The sequence below is a fragment of the Coregonus clupeaformis genome, chromosome 20 (assembly GCF_020615455.1).
Source record: "Coregonus clupeaformis isolate EN_2021a chromosome 20, ASM2061545v1, whole genome shotgun sequence".
NCBI classification, from domain to species: Eukaryota; Metazoa; Chordata; class Actinopteri; order Salmoniformes; family Salmonidae; genus Coregonus; species Coregonus clupeaformis.
Window position 1 is genome coordinate 40,713,973 of NC_059211.1, and position 24,398 is coordinate 40,738,370.

General features: G+C 46.5%; 1 protein-coding gene across 2 annotated transcripts in view; it reads left to right on the forward strand.

Moving 5' to 3' along the window:
- LOC121533400 (tyrosine-protein kinase ABL2) overlaps window positions 1–21,033 on the forward strand; it is a 32,022-nt gene extending 10,989 nt beyond the window's left edge. For both annotated transcript variants that reach the window (XM_041839310.1, XM_041839311.1), the window contains 9 exons: window positions 11,200–11,364; window positions 12,695–12,990; window positions 13,141–13,413; window positions 13,882–13,966; window positions 14,088–14,450; window positions 14,551–14,703; window positions 15,066–15,155; window positions 15,632–15,823; window positions 16,949–21,033. In XM_041839310.1, coding sequence (XP_041695244.1) covers window positions 11,200–11,364; window positions 12,695–12,990; window positions 13,141–13,413; window positions 13,882–13,966; window positions 14,088–14,450; window positions 14,551–14,703; window positions 15,066–15,155; window positions 15,632–15,823; window positions 16,949–18,720 — 3,389 coding nt within the window. In that variant the 3' untranslated portion in view covers window positions 18,721–21,033. The remainder of the gene's footprint in view (window positions 1–11,199; window positions 11,365–12,694; window positions 12,991–13,140; window positions 13,414–13,881; window positions 13,967–14,087; window positions 14,451–14,550; window positions 14,704–15,065; window positions 15,156–15,631; window positions 15,824–16,948) is intronic.
- Window positions 21,034–24,398: the final 3,365 nt, after the last annotated feature.

Here is a 24,398-nt window from a genome sequence, read left to right on the forward strand (position 1 = left end):
CTTTTGATAATTGATGTTAAAGGTTAAACGTCATCATTTCTATTGATATATTTTTTTTCAAGATACACTACATGACCAAAGGTATGTGGAAACCTGCTCGTCGAACATCTCATTCCGAAATCATGGGCATTTACACTACCATTCAAAAGAAATGTCCTTGTTTTCGAAATAAAAGCAATTCTTCTGTCCATTAAAATAACATAACATTGATCAGAAATACAGTGTAGACATTGTTAATGTTGTAAATGGCTATTGTAGCTGGAAACGGCTGATTTTTAATGGAATATCTACATAGGCGTACAGGGGCCCATTTTCAGCAACCATCAGTCCTGTGTTCCAATGGCACGTTGTGTTTGCTAATCCAAGTTTATCATTTTAAAAGGCTAATTGAGCATTAGAAAAACATTTTGCAATTATGTTAGCACAGCTGAAATCTGTTGTGCTGATTTAAAGAAGCAATAAAACTGGCCTTATTGAGACTAGTTGAGTATCTGGAGCATCAGCAATTGTGGGTTCAATTACAGGCTCAAAATGGCCAGAAACAAATAACTTTCTTCTGAAACTCGTCAGTCTATTCTTGTTCTGAGAAATGAAGGCTATTCCATGCGAGAAATTGCCAAGAAACTGAAGATCTCGTACAACGCTGTGTACTACTCCCTTCACAGAACAGCGCAAACTGGCTCTAACCAGAATAGAAAGAGGAGGGGGAGGCCCCGGTGCACAACTGAGCAAGAGGACAAATACATTAGTGTCTAGTTTGAGAAACAGACGCCTCACAGGTCGTCAACTGGCAGCTTCATTAAATAGTACCCGCAAAACACCAGTCTCAACGTCAACAGTGAAGAGGCGACTCCGGGATGCTGACCTTCTAGGCAGCGTTGCAAAGAAAAAGCATATCTCAGACTGGCTAATAAAAAGAAAAGATTAAGATGGGCAAAAGAACACAGACACTGGCCAGTCAAGTTCTTCCACTCCGATCTCGACAAACCATTTCTGTATGGACCTCGCTTTGTGCACGGGGGCATTGTCATGCTGAAACAGGAAAGGGCCTTCCCCAAACTGTTGACACAAAGTTGGAAACACAGAATCGTCTAGAATGTCATTGTATGCTGTAGTGTTAAGATTTCTCTTCGCTGTAACTAAGGGGCCTAGCCCGAACCTTGAAAAACAGCCCCAGAGCATTATTCCTCCTCCACCAAACTTTACAATTGGCACTATGCATTGGGGCAGGTAGCGTTCCCCTGGCATCCTCCAAACCCAGATTCGTCCGTCGGACTGCCAGATGGTGAAGCGTGATTCATCACTCCAGAGAACGCGTTTCCACTGCTCCAGAGTCCAATGGCGGCGAGCTTTACACCACTCCAGCCGACGCTTGGCATTGCGCATGGTGATCTTAGACTTGTGTGCTATGTCTATGGGCTTGATTTTATACACCTGTCAGAAACGGGTGTGGCTGAAATAGCCAAATCCACTAATTTGAAGGGCTGTCCACATACTTTGTATATTGTATTCTCAAATAGCTTGACAACCCTGTTTGTAAGCTTTTTAAATGATATCAAACTCAACTGTTTTCTTTTCCAGTGATTTAAGACATGGATGTCACATGGTATGGTGGGGTATGGTAGTCCCCTGTAGCTCAGTTGGTAGAACATGGCGCTTGCAACGCCAGGGTTGTGGGTTCGTTTCCCACGGGGGGCCAGTATGAAAATATATGCACTCACTAACTGTAAGTCGCTCTGGATAAGAGCGTCTGCTAAATGACTCAAATGTAAATGTATGCAAAATGGGTCAACTTTAAGCAGTTTTATCTCCTTTATTTCTGACCACTTCTTCTGTTGGCAAACATTTATGGAAAGTTTTGTTTAAATCAAAAGGGATGCAGTCAAAAAGTGATTGAATTCAAATGGATTTACCCATACTGATGCTGCATTTCATCAAATGCTCGCAGTCAAACAACCAATAGACTGCGTTCTCACCTGCAGCGAACCGCACCATGGTACAAATTTTATCGGACTGAGACCACCCTTTCTGAGTGAACCACGGTGCGTTGTTTAGTGCTCTCCCGAGTGTGGATAGTGTTCACACCAGTCCAAACTAACCGAACTAAGGGGGTAAACGCACCGGAGTTCGGAAACACCGCTCCAAACCAATTCGGTGTGAAAGCCCCCTAAAACCAGAAAGCTCAGACTCATCTTATTAAACACTTACCACAGCTTGATTATGTGTCATCACCTGGATCCTGGCTAGGTTGGGTTAGCAAGAGTTACTCATCTTCTCTACAGGAATCTGGTAGTTTCATATTAATGTTCTATCAGTGGTCTTAGGTTTCTCCTGCATTCATACCCCATCACAATACCTTGTTGAGTATTTTACTCGTTTACTCTTGAAAGAGCCTGTGGCTAAGCATGCTATTGTGTTAGAAGGCAGGTGGGGACTCAGTGCCATAAGGGAGAAGGTAGGAGCATCTCTGGCTTTAAACCTGTCATTTGTTCTCTGAGATGAAGAGGAGGATCTAAAGTGAGCATCACTCATGGTGTTCTGTTCTGGCATTCCCTCAGGTCTTTGTTGTGTCAATGGGAGAGTCTGCCCTGGGCCCTGGTGGGGGAAACACTGACTGGGACAGGTTCTCTGAACCAGTGATTCACGGTGATCCAGTAAACACTGTGTCTGGGATAGATTCTCAGGGACAGTGACGTTTCCCCTGCAGTGATGCTGCTGAGTGGTGATTAGTTAGTTACAGGAGGAATATCACCCCATCCGATTGGGGAAGACCCTCCCCTCCCCAACCCTCTCCTTTCTGTCTGACTATCTGTCTGAGCTGAGCCTCTCTTGGGATCTGCTGGATCTTGTCCTTGTGGTGGATGATGGCAATCATACCCCTACCGTTCTGCTGCGTCACACAGCCCAACACAACGGTAGTCTACTGCCGGACCAGGAAGAGCAAATACTTCAGGTAGTACAAACTGAGTGAACCAATGAGCTGCACACCGGTTACAAAATAGAGGTTCTCTTGAAGTTTTTGTGGTAAACAGAACAAGAGCAGGCACATCTACGGAGGCATGCCAAATGCCATGACTTTCAAGTGACTTCAGGTTAATTTTCCACTCATCCCTTTTCATTGTTCCAGACAAACAATACTGTGTAACTTAGCATTTTGCAAGATGTAATGGAAACAATAATAGTGTGGTGTTGCATTTAGATTTAGCTCAGTATGGAATATTTTTCATAGTGAGGCTCACCCAACCATCAAAGTGCATCCTTAAGAGGAATATTTTTATTTTTAAAGGGAAGGCAGAATGTGAGGCATGGCGGATGGCCTTCCTGTAGTCCACTGCAGAGAGTTATATAGACCACCACTTACTGTGTTGTGAGTGAGCCTGGAGGGACGCACTTACTCCACATTAACCAATTAAAGGGCCATGGTGGGCAGGCTGTGGGCTAGAGCACCATTATTAGGGTGGCTGATTTTACATTGTCCAGTCTGTAATTGCTGCATGCCTAGTGGAGCACGGGCTAGATGAATGGTACATGACGTTTCCCCAACACCCCGAATGGTACATGACGTTTCCCAACACACCGCTGTCTCATTATTTGCTCACTGACATTTATGGGAATAGGATGTAGATGAGTAGGGTGGGAGGGCTGAGTGGAGGGGGGATCCTGCTCGTAAGGCTTATTAGCACAGCTAAGGTGCTGACCAGACCTAAAGGGCTCTGGTGCTGTCCTCTTCCATTATGGTTTGCACAACCACCACCACTACTAAAGCCCCGCAAAGCTGTCTGGATCAAACTTCAGCTGTTCATCTTAATCCCCCTGATTTATGAAACATTGGGATTCAATTATGGTGATCGTGAGTGTGTTCCCTAATTAAATAGTTGGGTGATCTGTGTTTAAGGAAGGTTTCATGATTTAGAATTGTCTCTCGTTTTTTGGGTTGTGTTTTTTGTTCTACATGTGTATCATGGCCCATGCTTTCCCCAGTAGTGCTGTTGAACAATGTGACTCAACTCTGGAATAATATTATTAGCCCCTGCTGTGTTGAAATCAGATTGCATCGAAGACTTGTCAAGTTGATACTAATGCTCACTTTGCCTGGAGGTAATCAATTAAGGATGACAATCCACTTTTCCTAATCGAACAAACACCTAGAGATCGACTCCCCACACTTGTGATTTGATGTGAATGGGGTCATTATGTGTCCTGTCCTCGTTAACAACAACAGATGGCTACTGCCAACTTTGCCATTCCTCGGCCACTCAGCCTCTCCACTAGACTGCTGCATGGGGATCTCTGTCTGTACAACTGCCCTCTACAGAGTTGAGTTGAAGTGGCAGTGTCCTCTGCAGTCCATGTCTGTTCAGCTAAAAGCATGTCTGTCTGTTCTGACACACTGTTCCTCCAGCTAAAGGTCTGTCTGTCTGTTCTGACCCACTGTTCCTCCAGCTAAAGGTCTGTCTCTCACTGTTCCTCCAGCTAAAGGTCTGTCTCTCACTGTTCCTCCAGCTAAAGGTCTGTCTCTCACTGTTCCTCCAGCTAAAGGCCTGTCTGTCTGTTCTGACCCACTGTTCCTCTAACCAAAGGTCTGTCTGTCTGTTCTGACCCACTGTTCCTCTAACCAAAGGTCTGTCTGTCTGTGTTCATCCCTCATTAATTCTCTGGCCAGCTGGCCCGGCATCTACAGGATTTGTCTTGTGTTGTGTGCCTCTCATCCGTGACATTGTCTCAGCTTATTGTTAACATTTCCTCCGGCTCTCTATCTGAAAGCTGTGATCATTCAGGAGGTATTTATGGCCATGATGTTGCTTTGTTTTGCACCGTGGCTAAAAATATTCCCAGGCCAGCGGACGGGAGTGCTGCATAATATTGCATGTGGTTTAGATGGTTTCAGTGGTGTCTCGTTGTAATACTCATAACTAGCTAATTGTATTACACTGACTGAGGCCTGGTCATGTGCTTGGTTAGGCTAGGTATTGTGACAGGGCACAGTGAAAGGATTCACAATGTGGTCCTGCACAGGGATTGGGAGGGTGCAGAGGTGGCTGGTTCAGCTGCCACTTGCCTGGACAGACCCTACCAACAGCTGCGGTAGAGGCTGGGGCGGGGTAGGGTGACCAGTGGGGTCAGTCTCTCTCAATATGCCCATTAAGCTGAAGCAGAACTGGAGGGGCACCACAGTCTCAGCTTTCTGGGGCTGGAACTGTGCCTGCCGCTCATACCCAAACACTGGCCATGGCCAACTCCCTGAGTCCCTGCCCCCAGTCCTCAGCACCTTCACAAAGGCACGCACACATGCGCACGTGTGAACACGCACCCACACAGGCACACTGACAGGCACACGACGTACCTCATGCATGACATACCAACTGGTGTGGGTCAATCTGAAGTTGTAAACAGCCTCACTGAGGAATAGTCAATAGTTGTAAAATGAGACATATGGCCGGAGTTATCGACCAGATAACAGATTTTTTTTTTAGGATGGTCAGGGGGCCGGAACATAATTACAAATAATTTGTAGAATATTTGACTAAAATATAACCATTTCAAACCTTGCTTACATTGGTATGCGATGACATATCTCTCTATTATGTGTGGAATGCTTGGAACAGAGTTGGTAGTTTTTTACAGTCTTATGTCCAACAAAATATATATAATTCTTATTTTCTCTGTTCAGAACTTGGGGGGCCAAATAAAATCACATTTGGCCCGCGGGCTGCCAGTTGGGGAACCCTGACATGGGGTATGCGCTTTGCCAAACAGTGGTTGTTGGTTAGTTATTAATATTTCAGGGATCAGCTATCTCTCTTTCAACATTGTTCTGTGAATAAGAGTTTGGATCAATCAATCCTTATCCTTCATTGATTTAGAAAATTGACTGATTGAATTAATACATTGACGTTAGTCGTTTTCTGACTGACTTCATGAGTTGAATTTCTCCAGCTCTCAGTAGGAAAGAGGCTTGAGGCTGACTGAATAAAAATGTTGCGCCGATGCTGTGCACTCTAGTCTTTGTAATAGTGTGATATGCTGGAGCAGTGTTCTTCTGACATTAGGAAATTCAGGCCCTGTAGCAGTTGTAGTGCCTCTTGTCCCTCCCACCCCCCTTATCAGTCTGTTTAGCCTCTCCCTGGAGGCTATGAGTGTGTCTCAGCAAGTGGCACTGGGGCCCTCTCCCATAGGACCACAAGAACATCCATCTGCTGTGGACCTCAAGACTGCACCTACCCCACGCTCTGCTCTGTTCCTCAAGAGACCTCCACCACAACTCACCTCCCCCAGTGAGCTCAGATTTCCTATGTCTCACACACACAGCGAGCCCCTCTCCCTCCCACAGTGGGCTTTCGCCACGGAGAACCATGATCATTGATTTACTTTCCTGTACCGGCCTTGGAAATTTTGACTTCTGAAAGCCACATCAAAAGCTGAGAGTGGAAGCCTCTGGGTTGAAAAGCAAACCCAGCCAGCGGGAACCTATTAGTAGTGCTTCAGACGCCTTAATTCACTCAGGGTGAATAAATAAAATGTGTGGGGGGTCTCAGTGACCCACTCCCTCTGTGGAGAAGTTTGGAGAGAGAGGGAACTCGTCAGATGTCTGTACTGGGATTGTCCTGGCTGACTGGGTCAGACGTCTGTACTGGGATTGTCCTGGCTGACTGGGTCAGACTTCTGTATTGGGATTGTCCTGGCTGACTGGGTCAGACGTCTGTACTGGGATTGTCCTGGCTGACTGGGAACAAAGTGGAAGATGTACTGGGAGCTGTGGCTGAGCCAGTTGACGGCGACAGACCTGCAGCATATGCTGGTGGGGAACAAAGGTAGGAGAGCATCAGGTCTTGACAGGGCATGGTCACACCTGACCTGTAGGCCAGTTTAAAGTCCTCAGGAGATGTCCTGACAGATTTACTATACTGCTGCCATGTGGTGTACTGTGTACTTTGCTTGCTGAATGGAGAACTACGAACTTTAGTAGTTCTGTTTGTTTAGAATGGAGCTCTATGTACTTTAATAGTTCTGTGCGTTTTAGAATGGAGCACTGTGTACTTTAATAGTTCAGTGTGTTTTAGAATGGAGCACTGCATACTTTAATAGTTCAGTGTGTTTTAGAATGGAGCACTGCGTACTTTAATAGTTCAGTGTGTTTTAGAATGGAGCACTGTGTACTTTAATAGTTCAGTGTGTTTTAGAATGGAGCACTGCGTACTTTAATAGTTCAGTGTGTTTTAGAATGGAGCACTGCGTACTTTAATAGTTCAGTGTGTTTTAGAATGGAGCACTGCGTACTTTAATAGTTCAGTGTGTTTTAGAATGGAGCACTGCGTACTTTAATAGTTCAGTGTGTTTTAGAATGGAGCACTGCATACTTTAATAGTTCAGTGTGTTTTAGAATGGAGCACTGCATACTTTAATAGTTCAGTGTGTTTTAGAATGGAGCACTGAGTACTTTAATAGTTCAGTGTGTTTTAGAATGGAGCACTGTGTACTTTAGTAGTTCAATGTGTTTCCTGTTTTACTCCCTATTTCACACATTCCTCTCATTAGGCTGGATTTGGAGATCTGGGCCATTTATCAACTATTTGGTTCGGATGCAGGACTTCATAGTTGAGGTTAAGCTTGAATTCAACTCAATCTTACACAGTGTATATCTTAAAGGGAAAGTTCACCAAAATGACATTGGTTTCCTTATCCTGTAAGCAGTCTATGGACAAAGTATGACAGCAATCAATTTTTTGGTTTAGTTTAACATTTTAGCATTTGTGACACAAATCCTGTTCAAGTCATGGGATCAATAATATATTTTTTTGCACATCATGTTCAAATCATCTATCAGTAACTTTGTTGAGCTTCACAATACATTTTAGATACTTTTGGACAAGATGCGTGAATAATGCTAATATTTGTCCTATGACTTGAATGGGATTTGTGCCACAAATGCTAAAATGTTAACATGTGGAAACCGTGCCAGAGAAACCAGACCAAAGCATGGATTGCTGTTGTACCTTGTCAATAGACTGCTTACAAGGTCAGGAAACCAATGTGTAATTTGGCTGAACTATCCCTTTAACTTCTCAGACACTATTGTTTTTGGGCAATTCCACTGTGTGACACTGAGACTCAGATTTTTCACTTTAAAATGTATGTCAAACAAAAAACAATGATTGCCATGAACAGTGCAGATGCAACATTTGGTAACAGAATGACGGTTTGTGCCATTTGTGTGTCATTCTGTTACCAAACTTTGCATCTGCATTGTTCTTCAAGTAAATGTTTATGTAACATTTTCAGTGGAAATTGTTAAAAGTAGTCCTTGTGCATAGAGTTGTATTGTTTGTTTAACTTTGCAAATATTGGTTTTTGTTGACGTACATTTTAAAGTAAATAATCTGAGTCTTGTCACTGTTATCGTGGAATTGCCCTTTTTATGTCTGTCTGTGTAGAACATCATAGTTACTAGGGTTGAGTCCATTCATGTCATTTCAGCAAGCCATGACACCCACCATATCAGATTGTTCTGAAATTGTTTCTGTAGGTAGAAAAAGGTGCGTTTGTCATTCCTGAAACATTATTTTGTTAATTTTATTTTATCTCTGAGTAATTCAGGTTATTGATTTTACCCAAATTGGCCATTTATAGAATTTAGATATTATTCAATAAATATAGTACCGACATCCAATTTAGAACAAACTGCATCCTACCAGTGAGTAAGACATTTGGATTCCCAAAAAAATTGCCAAAAGCCACCCACGGAAGAAATAGGTAGGAAGATGTTTGGTCCAAATCAGATGTTGGGTACTATATTTATAGAATGTTATCCGAATCCTATAAATTAAAATGGCCAATTTGGGTGCCATCAATTAGCTTAATTTCTCAGAGATCAAATTATATTTTAACACGTTTCAGGAATGTTAATCGTATCTGTTACTTACTACAGAAACAATTTCAGAACAATCTGGGTGTCAAAATCCTCTTCCTTGTGCTTTTTGAGTTGGAACGACCCAGGAAGTGATGATGCCTTTCAGAAATGATGTTTACCGTAACCATTAGCTACTGACCACCACAGACTGACGCTGATGGTGCCAGTCACTTACTTTACTGTAGATGTATAACTTAAACTTTGGTGTAGCCAGTCATTCCTTTGTTGTATAGGGGCAATTCCACAGTAACAGAGTGAAAGTAGTCTTTGTGCATACAGTTGTATGGTTTTTAAACTTTGCAATCATTGGCTTTTGTTCAACGTACATTTTATGCCAACTCTCGACTTTCTTTTCAGTGGCTATTTCCTCCCCTCTACCTCTCCTTCACTGTCTTTTTTTCACTTGTCTCCCTGGCAGTCGGTAAGTCCCACTCAGCAGCTGCCCAGACATGCTGTAGAGGTTGTTGGCAGCTGTTAAGCAGCCCTGTGAGTGATTGAGGCTCAGGCATGTTGTAGAGGTTGTTGGCAGCTGTTAAGCAGCCCTGTGAGTGATTGAGGCTCAGGCATGTTGTTGGCAGCTGTTAAGCAGCCCTGTGAGTGATTGAGGCTCAGGCATGTTGTAGAGGTTGTTGGCAGCTGTTAAGCAGCCCTGTGAGTGATTGAGGCTCAGGCATGTTGTAGAGGTTGTTGGCAGCTGTTAAGCAGCCCTGTGAGTGATTGAGGCTCAGGCATGTTGTTGGCAGCTGTTAAGCAGCCCTGTGAGTGATTGAGGCTCAGGCATGTTGTAGAGGTTGTTGGCAGCTGTTAAGCAGCCCTGTGAGTGATTGAGGCTCAGGCATGTTGTAGAGGTTGTTGGCAGCTGTTAAGCAGCCCTGTGAGTGATTGAGGCTCAGGCATGTTGTAGAGGTTGTTGGCAGCTGTTAAGCAGTCCTGTGAGTGATTGAGGCTCAGGCATGTTGTAGAGGTTGTTGGCAGCTGTTAAGCAGCCCTGTGAGTGAGAGGCTCAGGCATGCTGTAGAGGTTGTTGGCAGCTGTTAAGCAGCCCTGTGAGTGATTGAGGCTCAGGCATGTTGTAGAGGTTGTTGGCAGCTGTTAAGCAGCCCTGTGAGTGATTGAGGCTCAGGCATGTTGTAGAGGTTGTTGGCAGCTGTTAAGCAGCCCTGTGAGTGATTGAGGCTCAGGCATGTTGTAGAGGTTGTTGGCAGCTGTTAAGCAGCCCTGTGAGTGATTGAGGCTCAGGCATGTTGTAGAGGTTGTTGGCAGCTGTTAAGCAGCCCTGTGAGTGATTGAGGCTCAGGCATGTTGTAGAGGTTGTTGGCAGCTGTTAAGCAGTTGTAGAGGTTGTTGGCAGCTGTTAAGCAGCCCTGTGAGTGATTGAGGCTCAGGCATGTTGTAGAGGTTGTTGGCAGCTGTTAAGCAGCCCTGTGAGTGATTGAGGCTCAGGCATGTTGTAGAGGTTGTTGGCAGCTGTTAAGCAGCCCTGTGAGTGATTGAGGCTCAGGCATGTTGTAGAGGTTGTTGGCAGCTGTTAAGCAGCCCTGTGAGTGATTGAGGCTCAGGCATGTTGTGTGGGTGTGGTGACCCGCAGTATCTTTCCAACCACGCCGACAGAGCCCCTCCCCGCAGCTACTACACTCTTTATATACAGGCAGGGGAAAAAGAAAGCCAAGTAGTCCTCATCTCAGATGAGTGTGTGTGGAAAGTGAAGTGAGTCAATTTTGAGAGTGGACAAGCAGTATGTATTTGAGAACCATTCAACCCAGCAGCAGTTTTGAGGAAGAGTGGGTTAGGCTGACAGGCCGGCCCTACACAGGGGTAATGGATGTGGACGGGCCTAGACTCTCGGGTAGCTACAACTTGGCTCTTTCTTTCTGTCTATCTGAGTACACTCCAGCTGCCTATTCATTGGACAGCTATTGGTATTAGGCTAGCACTGGTAAATGGTAGTCTATTTCACAGTTGATTATAGTAGATTGTTAAAGGAACAGAAAAAAAAAAAGATTTGTGGGTGAAATAGAGAATTTTGGCAAAACATATGTGGGCCATTGGAAAGGGATGCATGTTTGTGGTCCCTAAAAGCAGACAACATTTGTTTTGTAAAATGATGTACGTGTTTTGTTAGGCATACCTGTGGCACTGTTTACTCATGTGGCTTATGTATGTTGGAGGTGAGATTTCCACAGATTTTATTTAGGCAGCTTGACTTTCACTGAACCATTCACCAACCACTTTCTTTCTCTATCTCTCCTTGTTCTCTCTCTCCCTCCCCCTCCCTCCCTCCCTCCCTCCAGAGGCCCTCCACCGGCCCTTCGGCCTGGACTCGGCAGCGTTGACGGAAGCGGTGCGCTGGAGCTCCAAGGAGAACCTGCTGGGTGCTGCCGAGAGCGATCCTAACCTCTTTGTTGCACTTTATGACTTTGTTGCCAGTGGCGACAACACGCTGAGCATTACGAAAGGTATGTATTCTGAAAGAGCTTTTTATCAATATGCTTTCCCAATAGATAACCTGGTTTCATTTCCGCACCCTGCATAATCACAAAACACTCCTTATCTAAAGATGACTCGCTTCCAGAGGTATGGGGTCCCTACCTTCTGCAGGGGAGGGCAGTTCTTCGAGAGATTTCCTCAAAATACAGTACCATGGTACCATCCAGTGAACTATGTGTGTTTGTTTATTCCGATCCCTTTTCATTTAATCTGTGTCCCTGTTTTCCCCAGCAGCAGTTTGCTGATCAAAGAGCTGTCTCCTGGGTAATGAGCTTAAAATCATAATATTTGGGAGAGTTACTTTTTTAATTAACTGATATAAAAGCATTAGCTAAAGATGGAGAAATATCTTAATAAGCCGATGCCTGCCTTCACCAGTCGCCCCATGGCTGCTGCCTGAGATGGAGCTAATGTTTAGACTGTGAGTCATTGCATGCCCAATGGAGAGGTAGGCAGGCCTGCCCTCCCACACCCTTGTTTGGCTCTAATGCACTTTTAATGTGGAATCCTTTCAACTGTAATAATAACAGGTGGATAAACCCAGCAGGGGGTGATCACAGAGAGGGACTTATCGGCCCTGCCGCCCTTAATCGCTGTCTCAGATCAATGCCATGCCTCAGACCAGTAATATCCGTTGCGGGCCGCCTGACATTGTGTTTCCACCCGGAGCCAACTCTCTGGCTCCCTACGGTGTGTCGCAGAGGAAACTGTCTAGTGTGACTGGTTAGGCCGGCCCAATGTTGTTTTTCTGCCTCCCCGGCTGTCCAGTGTCAATAGAGCCTGTAGCTATAACCTCTGTGGCACCAGAGGGTATTGAGTCTGCAGCATGTTCAGCTCAGCCCATGATGTACAGGGAGAGTGGCAGAAAGCTTGGCGGCGCTCCCTGTCCCCTCTCCAGGCCGTGTCTTGTCGCTGCCATAACAGCTCACTGGCATTATCCTCTCAATGGGAGCAGCTTCGAAGGGCTGCAGGGAGCTGCCGGACAGCCAGGGCGTGTTTCAGCTCCACAGTCACACAGCTCCTCTACAGTACTGCATTCTCTGTCTCTATTTAAGAGGCACTCCCTCCCGTCTCCACTGCTGACCTCATAGGAGGCAGACAAGGCAGCAGACCAAGTCACTACATGCGTAGGCCAGCCCTACCTTTTGGCACTGCATTAAATGAAGCATCAATGGGGGCTATTTAAATCCTATGAAGGAACCAAAAGCTTCAAGAGGTGCTAATGTCCTAAAGTGGCTCTAAATGTTTAAAGATGATGTCCTTTTACCTGACTCTGTCTCCCTGTCCCTCTCTTCCCAGGTGAGAAGCTGAGGGTGCTCGGCTACAATCAGAATGGGGAGTGGAGCGAGGTACGTTCGAAGAACGGCCAGGGCTGGGTACCAAGCAACTACATCACGCCCGTCAATAGCCTGGAGAAGCACAGCTGGTACCACGGGCCTGTTTCGCGCAGCGCCGCAGAGTACCTACTCAGCAGCCTCATCAACGGCAGCTTCCTGGTCCGGGAGAGCGAGAGCAGCCCAGGACAGCTGTCCATCTCCCTGCGCTACGAGGGACGCGTCTACCACTACCGCATCAACACCGCCTCAGATGGCAAGGTAGCTAGAGGTCTGGGACCTACAGATGGACTGTCTCTTCCTTTTCTTACTACTCTGCCCCTGCTAATGTTCCTGCTCTGTCTCTGTTGGCCGTCTCTGGTTCCTCCCCACGGTGCTGACCCGTGTGTTCGTCTGTCTTTCTGTCCCCAGGTGTACGTCACAGCAGAGAGCCGCTTCAGCACCCTGGCCGAACTGGTCCACCACCACTCCACAGTGGCCGATGGCCTGGTCACCACGCTCCACTACCCGGCGCCCAAGTGCAACAAGCCCACCGTCTACGGCGTGTCGCCCATCCACGACAAGTGGGAGATGGAGCGCACCGACATCACCATGAAGCACAAGCTGGGCGGGGGGCAGTACGGAGAGGTGTACGTGGGAGTCTGGAAGAAATACAACCTCACCGTCGCAGTCAAAACACTCAAGGTTGGTCTCTTCTATAAAGATTGGTGGTCGCCTGTAAAATCTCCATCTTTTGTCTCTATTTTGTGAAATCCTCTGGGATCATGTAATATGAATGAGGTGTGGTGTTTAGTGGTTTATGGTCACCACCTGCTGGTAGAATGTTGTATTACATCAACATGAAACTGAATGGGGCAACGACTACATTTTAGTCATTTAGCAGACGCTCTTATCCAGAGCGACTTACAGGAGCAATTAGGGTTAAGTGCCTTGCTCAAGGGCACGTCGACAGATTTTTCACCTAGTCGGTTCGGGGATTAGAACCAGCGACCTTTCGGTTACTGGCACAATGCTCTTAACCACTAAGCTACCTGCCGCTGTTGGAGATATGTTTAATCGCAGTTTAACTTGTTTTGTTCACCTTGGTATCCTGATACTAAGATATTGAATAAATCCAGTGAATATTGACCTTTCTGCTTGTTTGGCTTCCAGGAGGACACTATGGAGGTGGAGGAGTTCCTGAAAGAGGCAGCAGTCATGAAGGAGGTGAAACATCCCAACCTGGTGCAGCTGCTAGGTCAGTGCTGCACACAGTACAGCTCCACTTACTAACAGCACATGGCATTTCTACCGGCTGTTGGGTTTCTAGACTCTGAGGCGTAGTTCCGTCTGACCTCTGTTGGCTTGCCTTTGTCCAGGTGTGTGTACGTTGGAGCCTCCCTTCTACATCGTGACAGAGTACATGCCCCACGGCAACCTGCTGGACTACCTGAGGGAGTGTGACCGGGAGGAGGTGAACGCTGTGGTGCTGCTCTACATGGCCACGCAGATCTCCTCCGCCATGGAGTACCTGGAGAAGAAGAACTTCATCCACCGGGACCTGGCGGCCAGGAACTGTCTGGTGGGGGAGAACAGCGTGGTGAAGGTGGCAGACTTTGGGCTGAGCAGGCTGATGACGGGAGACACGTACACGGCCCACGCCGGAGCCAAGTTCCCCATCAAGTGGACCGCACCCGAGAGCCTGGCCTACAACACCTTCTCTATCAAATCTGATGTGTGGGGTGAGTCAGAACCAGCTTTTCAGTCTTAATCACATGTTCTAAATCAGTAAACATTAGTGTGAGCGTGTTTCTCATCCTATGATGGTCTCTTGTCCTTCAGCTTTCGGTGTGCTGCTGTGGGAGATAGCGACGTACGGTATGTCTCCTTACCCAGGTATCGACCTGTCTCAGGTATACGACCTGCTGGAGAAGGGCTACCGCATGGAGCAGCCAGAGGGGTGTCCACCCAAGGTCCACGAGCTGATGAGAGCCTGTGAGTATGGGCACCACACTCAGTACACACACAGTCCCTCCCACACACACACAGTCCCTCCCACACACACACAGTCCCTCCCACACACACACAGTCCCTCCCACACACACACAGTCCCTCCCACACACACAGTCCCTCCCACACACACAGTCCCTCCCACACACACAGTCCCTCCCACACACACAGTCCCTCCCACACACACAGTCCCTCCCACACACACAGTCCCTCCCACACACACAGTCCCTCCCACACACAGTCCCTTGCACTATCATCCATTCACATATGTCCTGCATATTAGCTCTATAACCTAAATTGTCCATGGAGTAAGAAATAACATGACCTTTGTTTTGGTGTGATATCAGGCTGGCAATGGAGCCCGTTGGACCGACCCTCGTTTGCCGAGACCCACCAGGCCTTTGAGACAATGTTCCACGATTCTAGCATCTCCGAAGGTACTTGTACTACATACAGTCACATTACTACCTTTAGGGCTTAACCGCGGTCGGATACACTTCCCTCTCTTGGAGGCATTTAGTTCTGCTGCCTGACTCCATTCAAGCCTGTCAGTTTACACTAAAGCGGATGTATTTGTGGACATTAGAGAGACAATGGCCATTAATGCTGCGTAAACATCTCTGTAGGGCCTTTTCAGAGTGGTACAGCATGCCTGGTGCCTCAGGGAGAGACGGGAGGATGATATGAGTGAGGATGAGGAAAGGGCAGGCTGAACTGAGGGGAGTACAGGGAGAACGCAGGGCTTTCAGAGAAGCACTATAAACTCAGCATTGATTTCTGCAGTTATTCCAGTGAATGCAGTCCTACTATTTCTAGCAAGGGATTCGATGTGTCAAACGGTCTAATGTAAATGTCCACTTAATTAATCATTCCTTTCCTTTCCCGTTGCCCCCCTCTCTCTCTCTCTCTCTAGAGGTAGCAGAGGAGCTGTGTAAGACTGCATCCTCTGGCCACGGCCCATCACCACACCCCTTCAGCCACGACATGCCCCTGCTGCCCTCCAAGTCGCGCACGCTCAAGAAGCATACGGAGAACAAGGAGAACATCGAGGGGGGTCTGGATGGCAGGCAGGAGACACACACAGGCAGCACGCACAGCCCCTCAGGTACCTGCCTTGCCCGCCGCCATGCCTGTAGGCTGAGGAGAAGAGCTGCTGTGTACCTGGAAAAGTGAACGTCACTGGATCACCTCACCCAAACGTCACCACTATCTAGCTCAGTGTCATTACGCAATCACAACACGCCTCCTTTAGCATCAATAATATGAGCTTTCCTCATAATTTATCAAGAGTTACTTTAAAGTCACGTATCCTAATAGATAATATGCAGTGGGGACTGTTGCCATGTCCAACCACATCACTTAAAGCATTGAACATTAAGCAGATACATAATTGGCCAAATACCAGAGAAAGGGTTTGGATTAAAGGCATTCTCAATCCTCTCCCATTATAGAATTCACCGTCTTCCTCCCGTACATGATTAGACAAGGCTGGGTAGATGTGCCTGTTTGTATGCGTCTGTATTCATGTTTGTCATCTTTCATTTTTATTAACCTGACAATTGAGGATGTTGAATTCTAATACTCTCATCTCTGTCTGTTGCATCCTCTCCACACACAACACACAACTCTAAAGATCATATGTACCAATACCTCAATTAAAAGCGGAGAGTATTTTGTATGGTTTTTGCCATGTTGTCGTTCATGTTTTATGTGCAATCAAGTGACAGTGTTTTATTGCATGTTGTTTTCTTGTGGAAAAACCAAAGGCGATCTATGTTCCTGTCAGTCCTTATACTATCACTCATTTCACACCATATAATCCTTTCCATGATACTTCTCCACTAGCAGTATGATTGATCACACTATAGCAAACACAGCGTAACAAGATACGTCGGGGATGATGAAGCCAGAGTGGTGGTGACTTAAGGGAGGTGGCTTCCTGCCATCCTGACTCAGGCTGGTGCCTGGCTCACTCTGGCGCTCATCTATTACACGTATAGAGCCGCTTCACATCCCTAGTACAAGGTGGCACCACAAAGTTCTTGAAACAGGAATGGCTCTGGAGAGGGAGGATATGCCTGTAGTCAAAGCAAAAATGCAAATTGGCAGCCAGCCTGTGAGATTCACTGGTTTTGGGCTATTCCAGATGTTGAATAAATGGTGTAATGAGTGTTGATAAGAGACTGCAGCCCTGGTACCTGTTTAACTCCATGCCATCTGTTCTCTGCAGGTCTGGCAGCCACTCTGCTGGCAGGGGATGGCCGGTCAGGCAGCTCTCCTGCTCTGCCTCGGAAACAGAGGGACAAATCCCCCAGCAGCCTCTTGGAGGACTCCCAGGAGACCACGTTCACTCGGGACCGCAAGGCTGGCTTCTTCAGTTCCTTCATGAAGAAGAAGTCTTCCTCCAACTCTCCCTCCTCCCAGCTGCAGCAGAGCCTGCCTACGCCGCCCAAGAGGAGCAGCTCGTTCAGGGAGATGGAGACGCAGCCGCACAAGAAGTATGAGCCCACGACTGGCTTGAGCGCCCCTCCTCCCCCCCTGCCTCAGGCAGACGGCCTGGGCTTTTCACCGTCCCACGGAGAGGGGAATCACATCCAGTCACGCTGCTGTGGAGCCACTTTTGGACAAAAGGCCTCTGCCAACCACACCTCTGGGGCCCCGCCCTCACAGGTGGGCAGTAGCAGCAGCTGGGCAGGCCTGGCAGGCTTCTTCACCCCCCGCCTCATCAAAAAGACTTTAGGGCTACGGACCGGCAAGTCCACTGGGACCGAAGAGGGGGGTGGGGGGACCAAGCCCTTCCCCAGGTCCAACTCCACCTCCTCCATGTCTGCAGGGCTGCCTGACCTGGAGAGGATGGCTCTGACTTTACCCAGGAACCGCAGTAAGCCTCCTCTAGAGCGCACTGCCTCCACCACCTCACAGCCTGAGAACGGGGCAGCACACACCTCTGAGACCCTGCTCCGTAAGATGGATGAGGGCACAGCTCAGATCAGGGACCGGCCAAAAGCCAAGCTGCTTCCCAGAGGGGTGGGAGGGAACTCTGGGGTGGTGAGGGCACCTGGGGTTGGGAGTGAGGCCGATTCATATTGTCACTCCGGGACCCTACGGGGTAGGGAGGGTCAGGAGGCAGGAGGACAGGACCGTCAGGGATGGTCGTCCCCCTCCAAAACAGTGGGATCAGGCCTATCAGCGGCTCCACACAACCACAAGGTTCCAGTGTTGATCTCGCCCACACTCAAGCATTGCCCGGCCGATGTGCACCTGGTGGGGATGGACTCTCAGGGGAACCGCTTCAAACTACTATCAGAGCACCAGGCGGACAAGGACCGGCCACGGCTGATCAAGCCTAAATGTGCCCCACCTCCCCCTCCCACTCTGCGCCTCCTTGGACACTCCTACAGTGGGGATGGAGAGGAGCAGGTCGGGGGGGCTGTGGAGGTCAATGGTGATGGGGTGAAAAGGCCGGGACGAGTAAGGGAAGTGGGAACAGGGAGACCATCAGTGCCGCCACCACAAGTGCCTCCACCTTCTTCAGCCTCCTCTTCCTCTGCCAACAACACTACCCCCACTAAGATGGCCAACGGTGCCACCAGCACTGGCTCTTCCACTGCCCCCTCTGGTGGATCTAAGCTTCTGCGTCGGACTCGGCAGCAGGCAGAGAGGGTACAACCAGAGAAGATCAGTAAGGAGGCTCTGCTGGAGTGTGCCGAGTGCCTGAGAGGTGCCCTCCACAGCAGCCCCGAGCCCTCCTCCAGCAGCCAGGTCCTAGACGCTGCCCACCAGCTGCTAGACTACTGCTCAGGCTACGTGGACTGCATCCCACAGATGCGGAACAAGTTTGCCTTCCGGGAGGCCGTGGGCAAGTTAGAGCTCAGTTTGCAGGAGCTGCGGGCATCGTCCTCCTCTGGAAGCGGAGGAGCATTCAGTGGCCCAGGGCCTAGCCCTGCTCTGGACAACTTGCACACCTGCATCAAGGAAATTTGTGATGTGGTTCAGAGGTAGCCACCAGACCCTTTCAAACATTTCCTTTGTATTCCCTTTTTTGGTTCTATTAACATTTTGGGGACAGAGAACAATCTCCGAAGTACCTCAGAAAATCACTACAAATTGTATCTCTTATTGTTTACAGTTGACTCTTTCTCAAAAATGCCAGTGGAGAACGCTGTTCTAATCTTTGTACATAAACATTGTTGATACCAAACTAGATGTGGTTCATTTCAATTGTTTTGCCCCAAATTTAAACGTTTCCACCAGGTTTTAAGGCATTTCTTTTAACTGAATGTGGAGTATATCAGCAACGTTTTCAGTCCCAGAGAGTTGGTAAAGAACAAAGTCAATTTGCATATGTGTCATTGAGTAACTTAGTCATAATTATTCTCCACTTTGTTTCTTGGCTATCTCTGGTTCATTCTCCTGGCAACAATGAAAAGAGTCCCTGTGACAGGATGTCACTGTTCAAAACTATTGTCACCTGGGACATAGATGAGTGTTCCACTTAATCAGGTCTACTTTCTCTGCCATTTGGTTTGATTATTTCAGTAATATTTCCATTCAATGTCATGACATCTGAATGGAAAATGTAAGCGTTTCAATATTTATTTCCAAATTCCCTTGCACATGAACTAGCTATATGTTTGGAGCTTATTAGAAGAGCGAAGAGAGCGCAAGGTAGCACATGAGCAGGTGGTTTGGGACAGTGTTTCTAAGTGTCCTTGGACAGTGCTGAATTCCCTGTGGTCCTGTCCCTCAGTGCCTATAGATTCTTAAATGATTGAAAATCTGCAAATACAGCTACTCCTTGACAAAATACTGATCTCATCACAAACTACAGTATGTCTCTAGCACATCAGTGATTTATTTGTACATTATTTGGTTTTAACTTTGGAATGGCTTTATGTATGAACTTGAATTTTAAATTATTGTTTTTTTATTATTAAAAGCACAGACATATTTTAAAAATGTTATGTAAATATTTGCTTAATTTCATATCCAGGAAAAATGTAAGGTCACATTTGCTTGGATAAGTGTTTGACTATAAAAAATAAATGGTAGTAGGACGTCTATCGCAGGACTGAGGCCCACCCACCCCCTCCCTCCACAACCCCATCTGAACATCTGCTAAATGAATGTATTATGAACATTTTGGAATGTCCCTTACTTTAAAGTTTTGTTATCTTTCTTTTTTGAGAAGATATGTTTAATTGTTCTCTGGTCATTTCAATACCAACATCATTCAATGCTGATGGTTAATTTACAAAACTGAATCTCAAAGCACGTTTTCTGTTTTGATATCCCTTTTAGATGTTTTTGATCATCTCTACACAAACATTTCCATATCAGATTGCTGGATGTAATTGAATCCTGTTTGTTCTCTTAATCCTGAAATCGTTTCTCAATAATAATTTGGCTAATGAATCAAGCAATCAAAACAATAAAAGCTTGCTTATAACGGAGTGCCCCTCAACTGTTTGAAAATTCCCCTAATGCCCACTTGAGATGTTGGAACCCTAAGTGTGTATCAAAAGGGGATCATCGCGCTCTCCCAGAAGCTTGGCTGGTGTGCAAAACCCACAAATTCAGACAAACAAAAGGTGTAATGAGTCCGCACTCAAAAAGATGTCGCATAAAGCCTACTTCGTTTTTTCGATCCCTTCACTCTTTTCACTGCATCAGGCACAGCGCACACAGATGCCTCGGCCCTGCAGCCCTCCTCAGTGTGCAAAACCCATTACACCTTTTGATTGTCGGAACCCTAGGTGTACACTGGATAAAGCCTATGACGTAGTAGACGTTGATTGGTATATTGCATTTCGTCTTAGTATAAACTCTAGTAGTGCCGAATATATTTTCACATTTCATTCCATTGTGGTACACCACCTATCTAATCCAGCAGATGAGCTTCAGTGTGCCTCTGGTCATTCAAAGGTCTTCTTGACTAATAGCATGAAAAACAATTTTCACTGGGAGGTTCAAATAAAAATAATGAGGTATTTTATTTTTTTGCCTACTGGATACAGCAATGTTTTTCCAATGGTTCTTGGTGCCTTTTGTGAAAGAGATTTTATGTATAGTGCACTACTAAGTCAAGAAATGGATATACAGCGATGTGTAATTGTAAATATCTTGTGATTTTGTTTTCAGATGACAGATTTTGCCATGAAATTGTGGCCAAGTATGAATATCACTACAACATGCATTTCTATTTCTGGGAGTAAACATTGTGTTTTTTAATTTAAAACTCACATTTAATAGTATATTACTGTGAAGTTCTCCCTATCAGTGTTCAACTTTATATAAATAAAATGTTGAACAATTCTAAGGTTCTTTTATCTTTTTGATTTGTAAAAATTCAAAAGATGTATCCAGAGAGCGAAGCTAGCAAGTTATTAATCGTATTAATACATCTCATTGACCTGTGGAATCAGAGACTGATAATGACCAATGCATTTACTACTCTTCAGGTCAGTATTTAAAGTACTTTACTGTAAATAGAATACAACTGATGGGAGGAAAATAATGATAGCCCATGTGATTCAAACCCTTTTCAATTTAGGGCACATCCTGAGCACTGGATTACATCATGTCTGTGCCTGGAACCGCCATCAAAAATGTCCTTTTGAAGAATAAATTGTTCAGAAAAAAATCTGCGCGGCCCTCAACTGAAATTCCGATGTGGCCCTCGGCCTCTAAAATGATTGCCCACCCCTGGTCTATGATATAGGCCTATAAGAAGCTACCTGGGTGGTGGTCACCAGGGATGTAGTGCTGCCGTAGTGGGGGGGAGCGGCGCTCCTTCACTTTTTTCAATTAGAGAATACATGGAGCTGGTAAAAATTATATTGAATTACTGAATTTCCATGAAAACGATAAAATGACAAACTAAAATATAGCTGCAAGTAGCAATTCCAGGGTTCAGCTGTGGGACCACTTTGCCACCATCAGGAAAAATGTGACACCGCCCTAGGATGAGCTACTAATGTACTGTTTACCACGCTTGCCAAATATCAGAACTCAAAAATATGTTTTAAACGCCAAAAATCCGGTGTTTCTATGTCAAACGGTTTTGTTATATTTCAGTCTTCTGTGATGTATATAAAGTGTAATATTGGGATGCAAACTCAATATCTGACATGGTACAGGTGTCTTCTTTTTTTCTTGTTGCCCATAACCATGTGTTTGACGTGCATACTTTTGTTTCAAAGTAGTTTAAGACTACCAAGAAACGCTTTGTTTGACACTGATTTAGCCCACTGCAGTAAAAGGTTAAACGTCATCTTCACCAGAACCGCTGGACTGATCGACACCAAATTTGGTATATAGCATTCATGGACGCACGTCTTCAAACGCAATATTTTCCAGGACTAGCTCAAATAATATAGCCGCTATGACCTTGCATGAATGTTTTTTTCTGTCCAACAACGCCACCATGCGGCCAAACTGAATCATACTTTATAGGTTAGCTAGACTCATCCCTGAGCATGTGCCAAATTTCATCACTGAGTCAAACAGATCAAGAGATAAACGTGTGGTCGATCTAAATGTGCTTGCGTATGTTGAGTGTTTGGACAGAGAGGAGGAGGCTAAGCGAGAGGGATAACTGGGCCCAAAAGTCTTCTCCATCAGGTGGTGTTTTTTTGTTTTTTTGCTCACTAAGCGAGGAGTTTTTGTATGAAGGTCAATGAGTGTCAAATTTGATTAACAAAAAATGGTATGGCTTATTTGCTCGAACAGAAATGTCATAATGATTAGGTTGTTACAACTGTACTGATATAAGTAGGACACGTGACATCCCGGCAACTTTAAGAAAAAACACTTAATCGGAATTGTGCCTGGCCATCACTAGTTATCACATCCACAAACTCATAAACCCCACCTATTTCTACAATTTCTCTTCAAAAAATATGATTTTAAACCTAACCTTAGACACACTGATAACCTTATGGCTAACCCTAACCTTAAATTAAGATGAAAAAGCACCTTTTTGTTTTCATTTTTACAAATAGCCAATTTTGACTGCGGTAATTAGTAGAAACCATTGTGCCTGTTGTTCACGCGCGTATCTGCCCTCTCATTGGCTAGAATGGTCCCACCTGATCTTGCCTCCTCCCAACTGCCTTCCATTTAGATTTTAATTGTAATTGTTAGAGCAGCCACTAGAGTATCTGGTCAATATAATGGATAATCTGTGGTTTGGAATGAGTACCAAGTTTTGTTACAATACGAATATCCGAGACTGATTTATATGAATTTATGTGACAGACCACGCCCATGTGAATGCTTAGTGGTCCATGTTGTTTTAGGTACTGGAAAATATTGCTTTGGGAGAACTTTGTACATAGATGCACATATCAAGTTCTATATCGTGGAGCTCCGCCCCATATATCCTCCCCTCAATCAGCCTCCCTTTATCTTCAGCGACTGGACTAGACTGAAGAAGCCAAGAAGAGACGAAGAGAAGAAGAGAAGACTCAGGACGAGAACGCCGTCGATTTTCCAGTCATCGGCGTCGTCCAGCAATGAGCACACCAGGAGATTTTCCACCCCCAAAAGCTATTTTCAGAGCTCAATGCAGATGCTCCTCCATGGCGGCTGGCGACTCCCACGACTTATGTTTCGTGTGTTTAGGGTCCCAGCATGCCAAAGAGGGCGTCTGCAGTCCCCCTAACTGCGCCTCCTGCGCCCTCCTTTCTACAAAGGAGAGGAAGCAGCGTTGGGCGTTTTTTAGGGAGGATATCCCCCTACAGGACGTTTTGTCGATACTAGCCTCTGCTTCAGAGGCATCATCTGACGGCGCAGACTCAGGGGATGATGGGGACTATGAGGAGGAGGCTGACATTCCTATGGAACAGTCAGACCCCGTCCCTCATACATTCAAGCCCCCCTTTCCTTTGGTTAGCGAGAGGGCTTGTAGTTCCTATGGTGATGACGACACGGGCTCTGAGAAATCAGAAGCCCTGTCCTTCGCCCACAGCGTCTCTGAGAACGGACTTTCCTGGTCTCATTGAGAGAGCTGCTAGACGGCTGGAAATACCGCTGCCCCCTATTCCCTCCGCACCGGAGGTTGACTTAATGAAGGGCGGCCCTTATTCCAGGCCAAGAAGAGCGGCAGAGCCACTAGCTCCTGCCATGCCTTCATTGGCAAAATACGTCGAGGGCTCATGGGAGGCACCTTTAGCGGCGCGTTCGCCGGCTAAATCATACCTCCCATTCACTAGAGTGGAGGGAAGGTTCCAGGGCCAAGCTAAGGGAATCCCCAGGTTAGAGAGCGCCATGGCGGCGTATCTCGTACCGGGTTCGAGTCCCTGGCCCTCTTCCAGGAAGGCCACATTGCCATCTCAGAATGACTGTCTCACAGCACAGCTGTTAGAGAAGTCCTTCAATTTGGGAGCCCAAGCTGTAGCAGCAGCTAATAACATTGCCCTCTTGGCAGCCGCTCTGTCCCGTTTAACCACGGGTAAGACAGCGCTGGAGCCAGAGGAGGTGGAGGAGGCGTCTAGGATTTCTGGCGCCATCCTACACCTAACACAGGCATCGGCCGTCTGCTCGGGGAGGTCCATGACCACCTCGGTGGTCGCGGAGCGACACCTCTGGTTGTCCCTGACAACCATGAAGGAAGCAGACAGGACGTCCCTTTTGAACGCCCCCCTCTCTGACGACGGGCTCTTTGGAGTCGCCGTCAA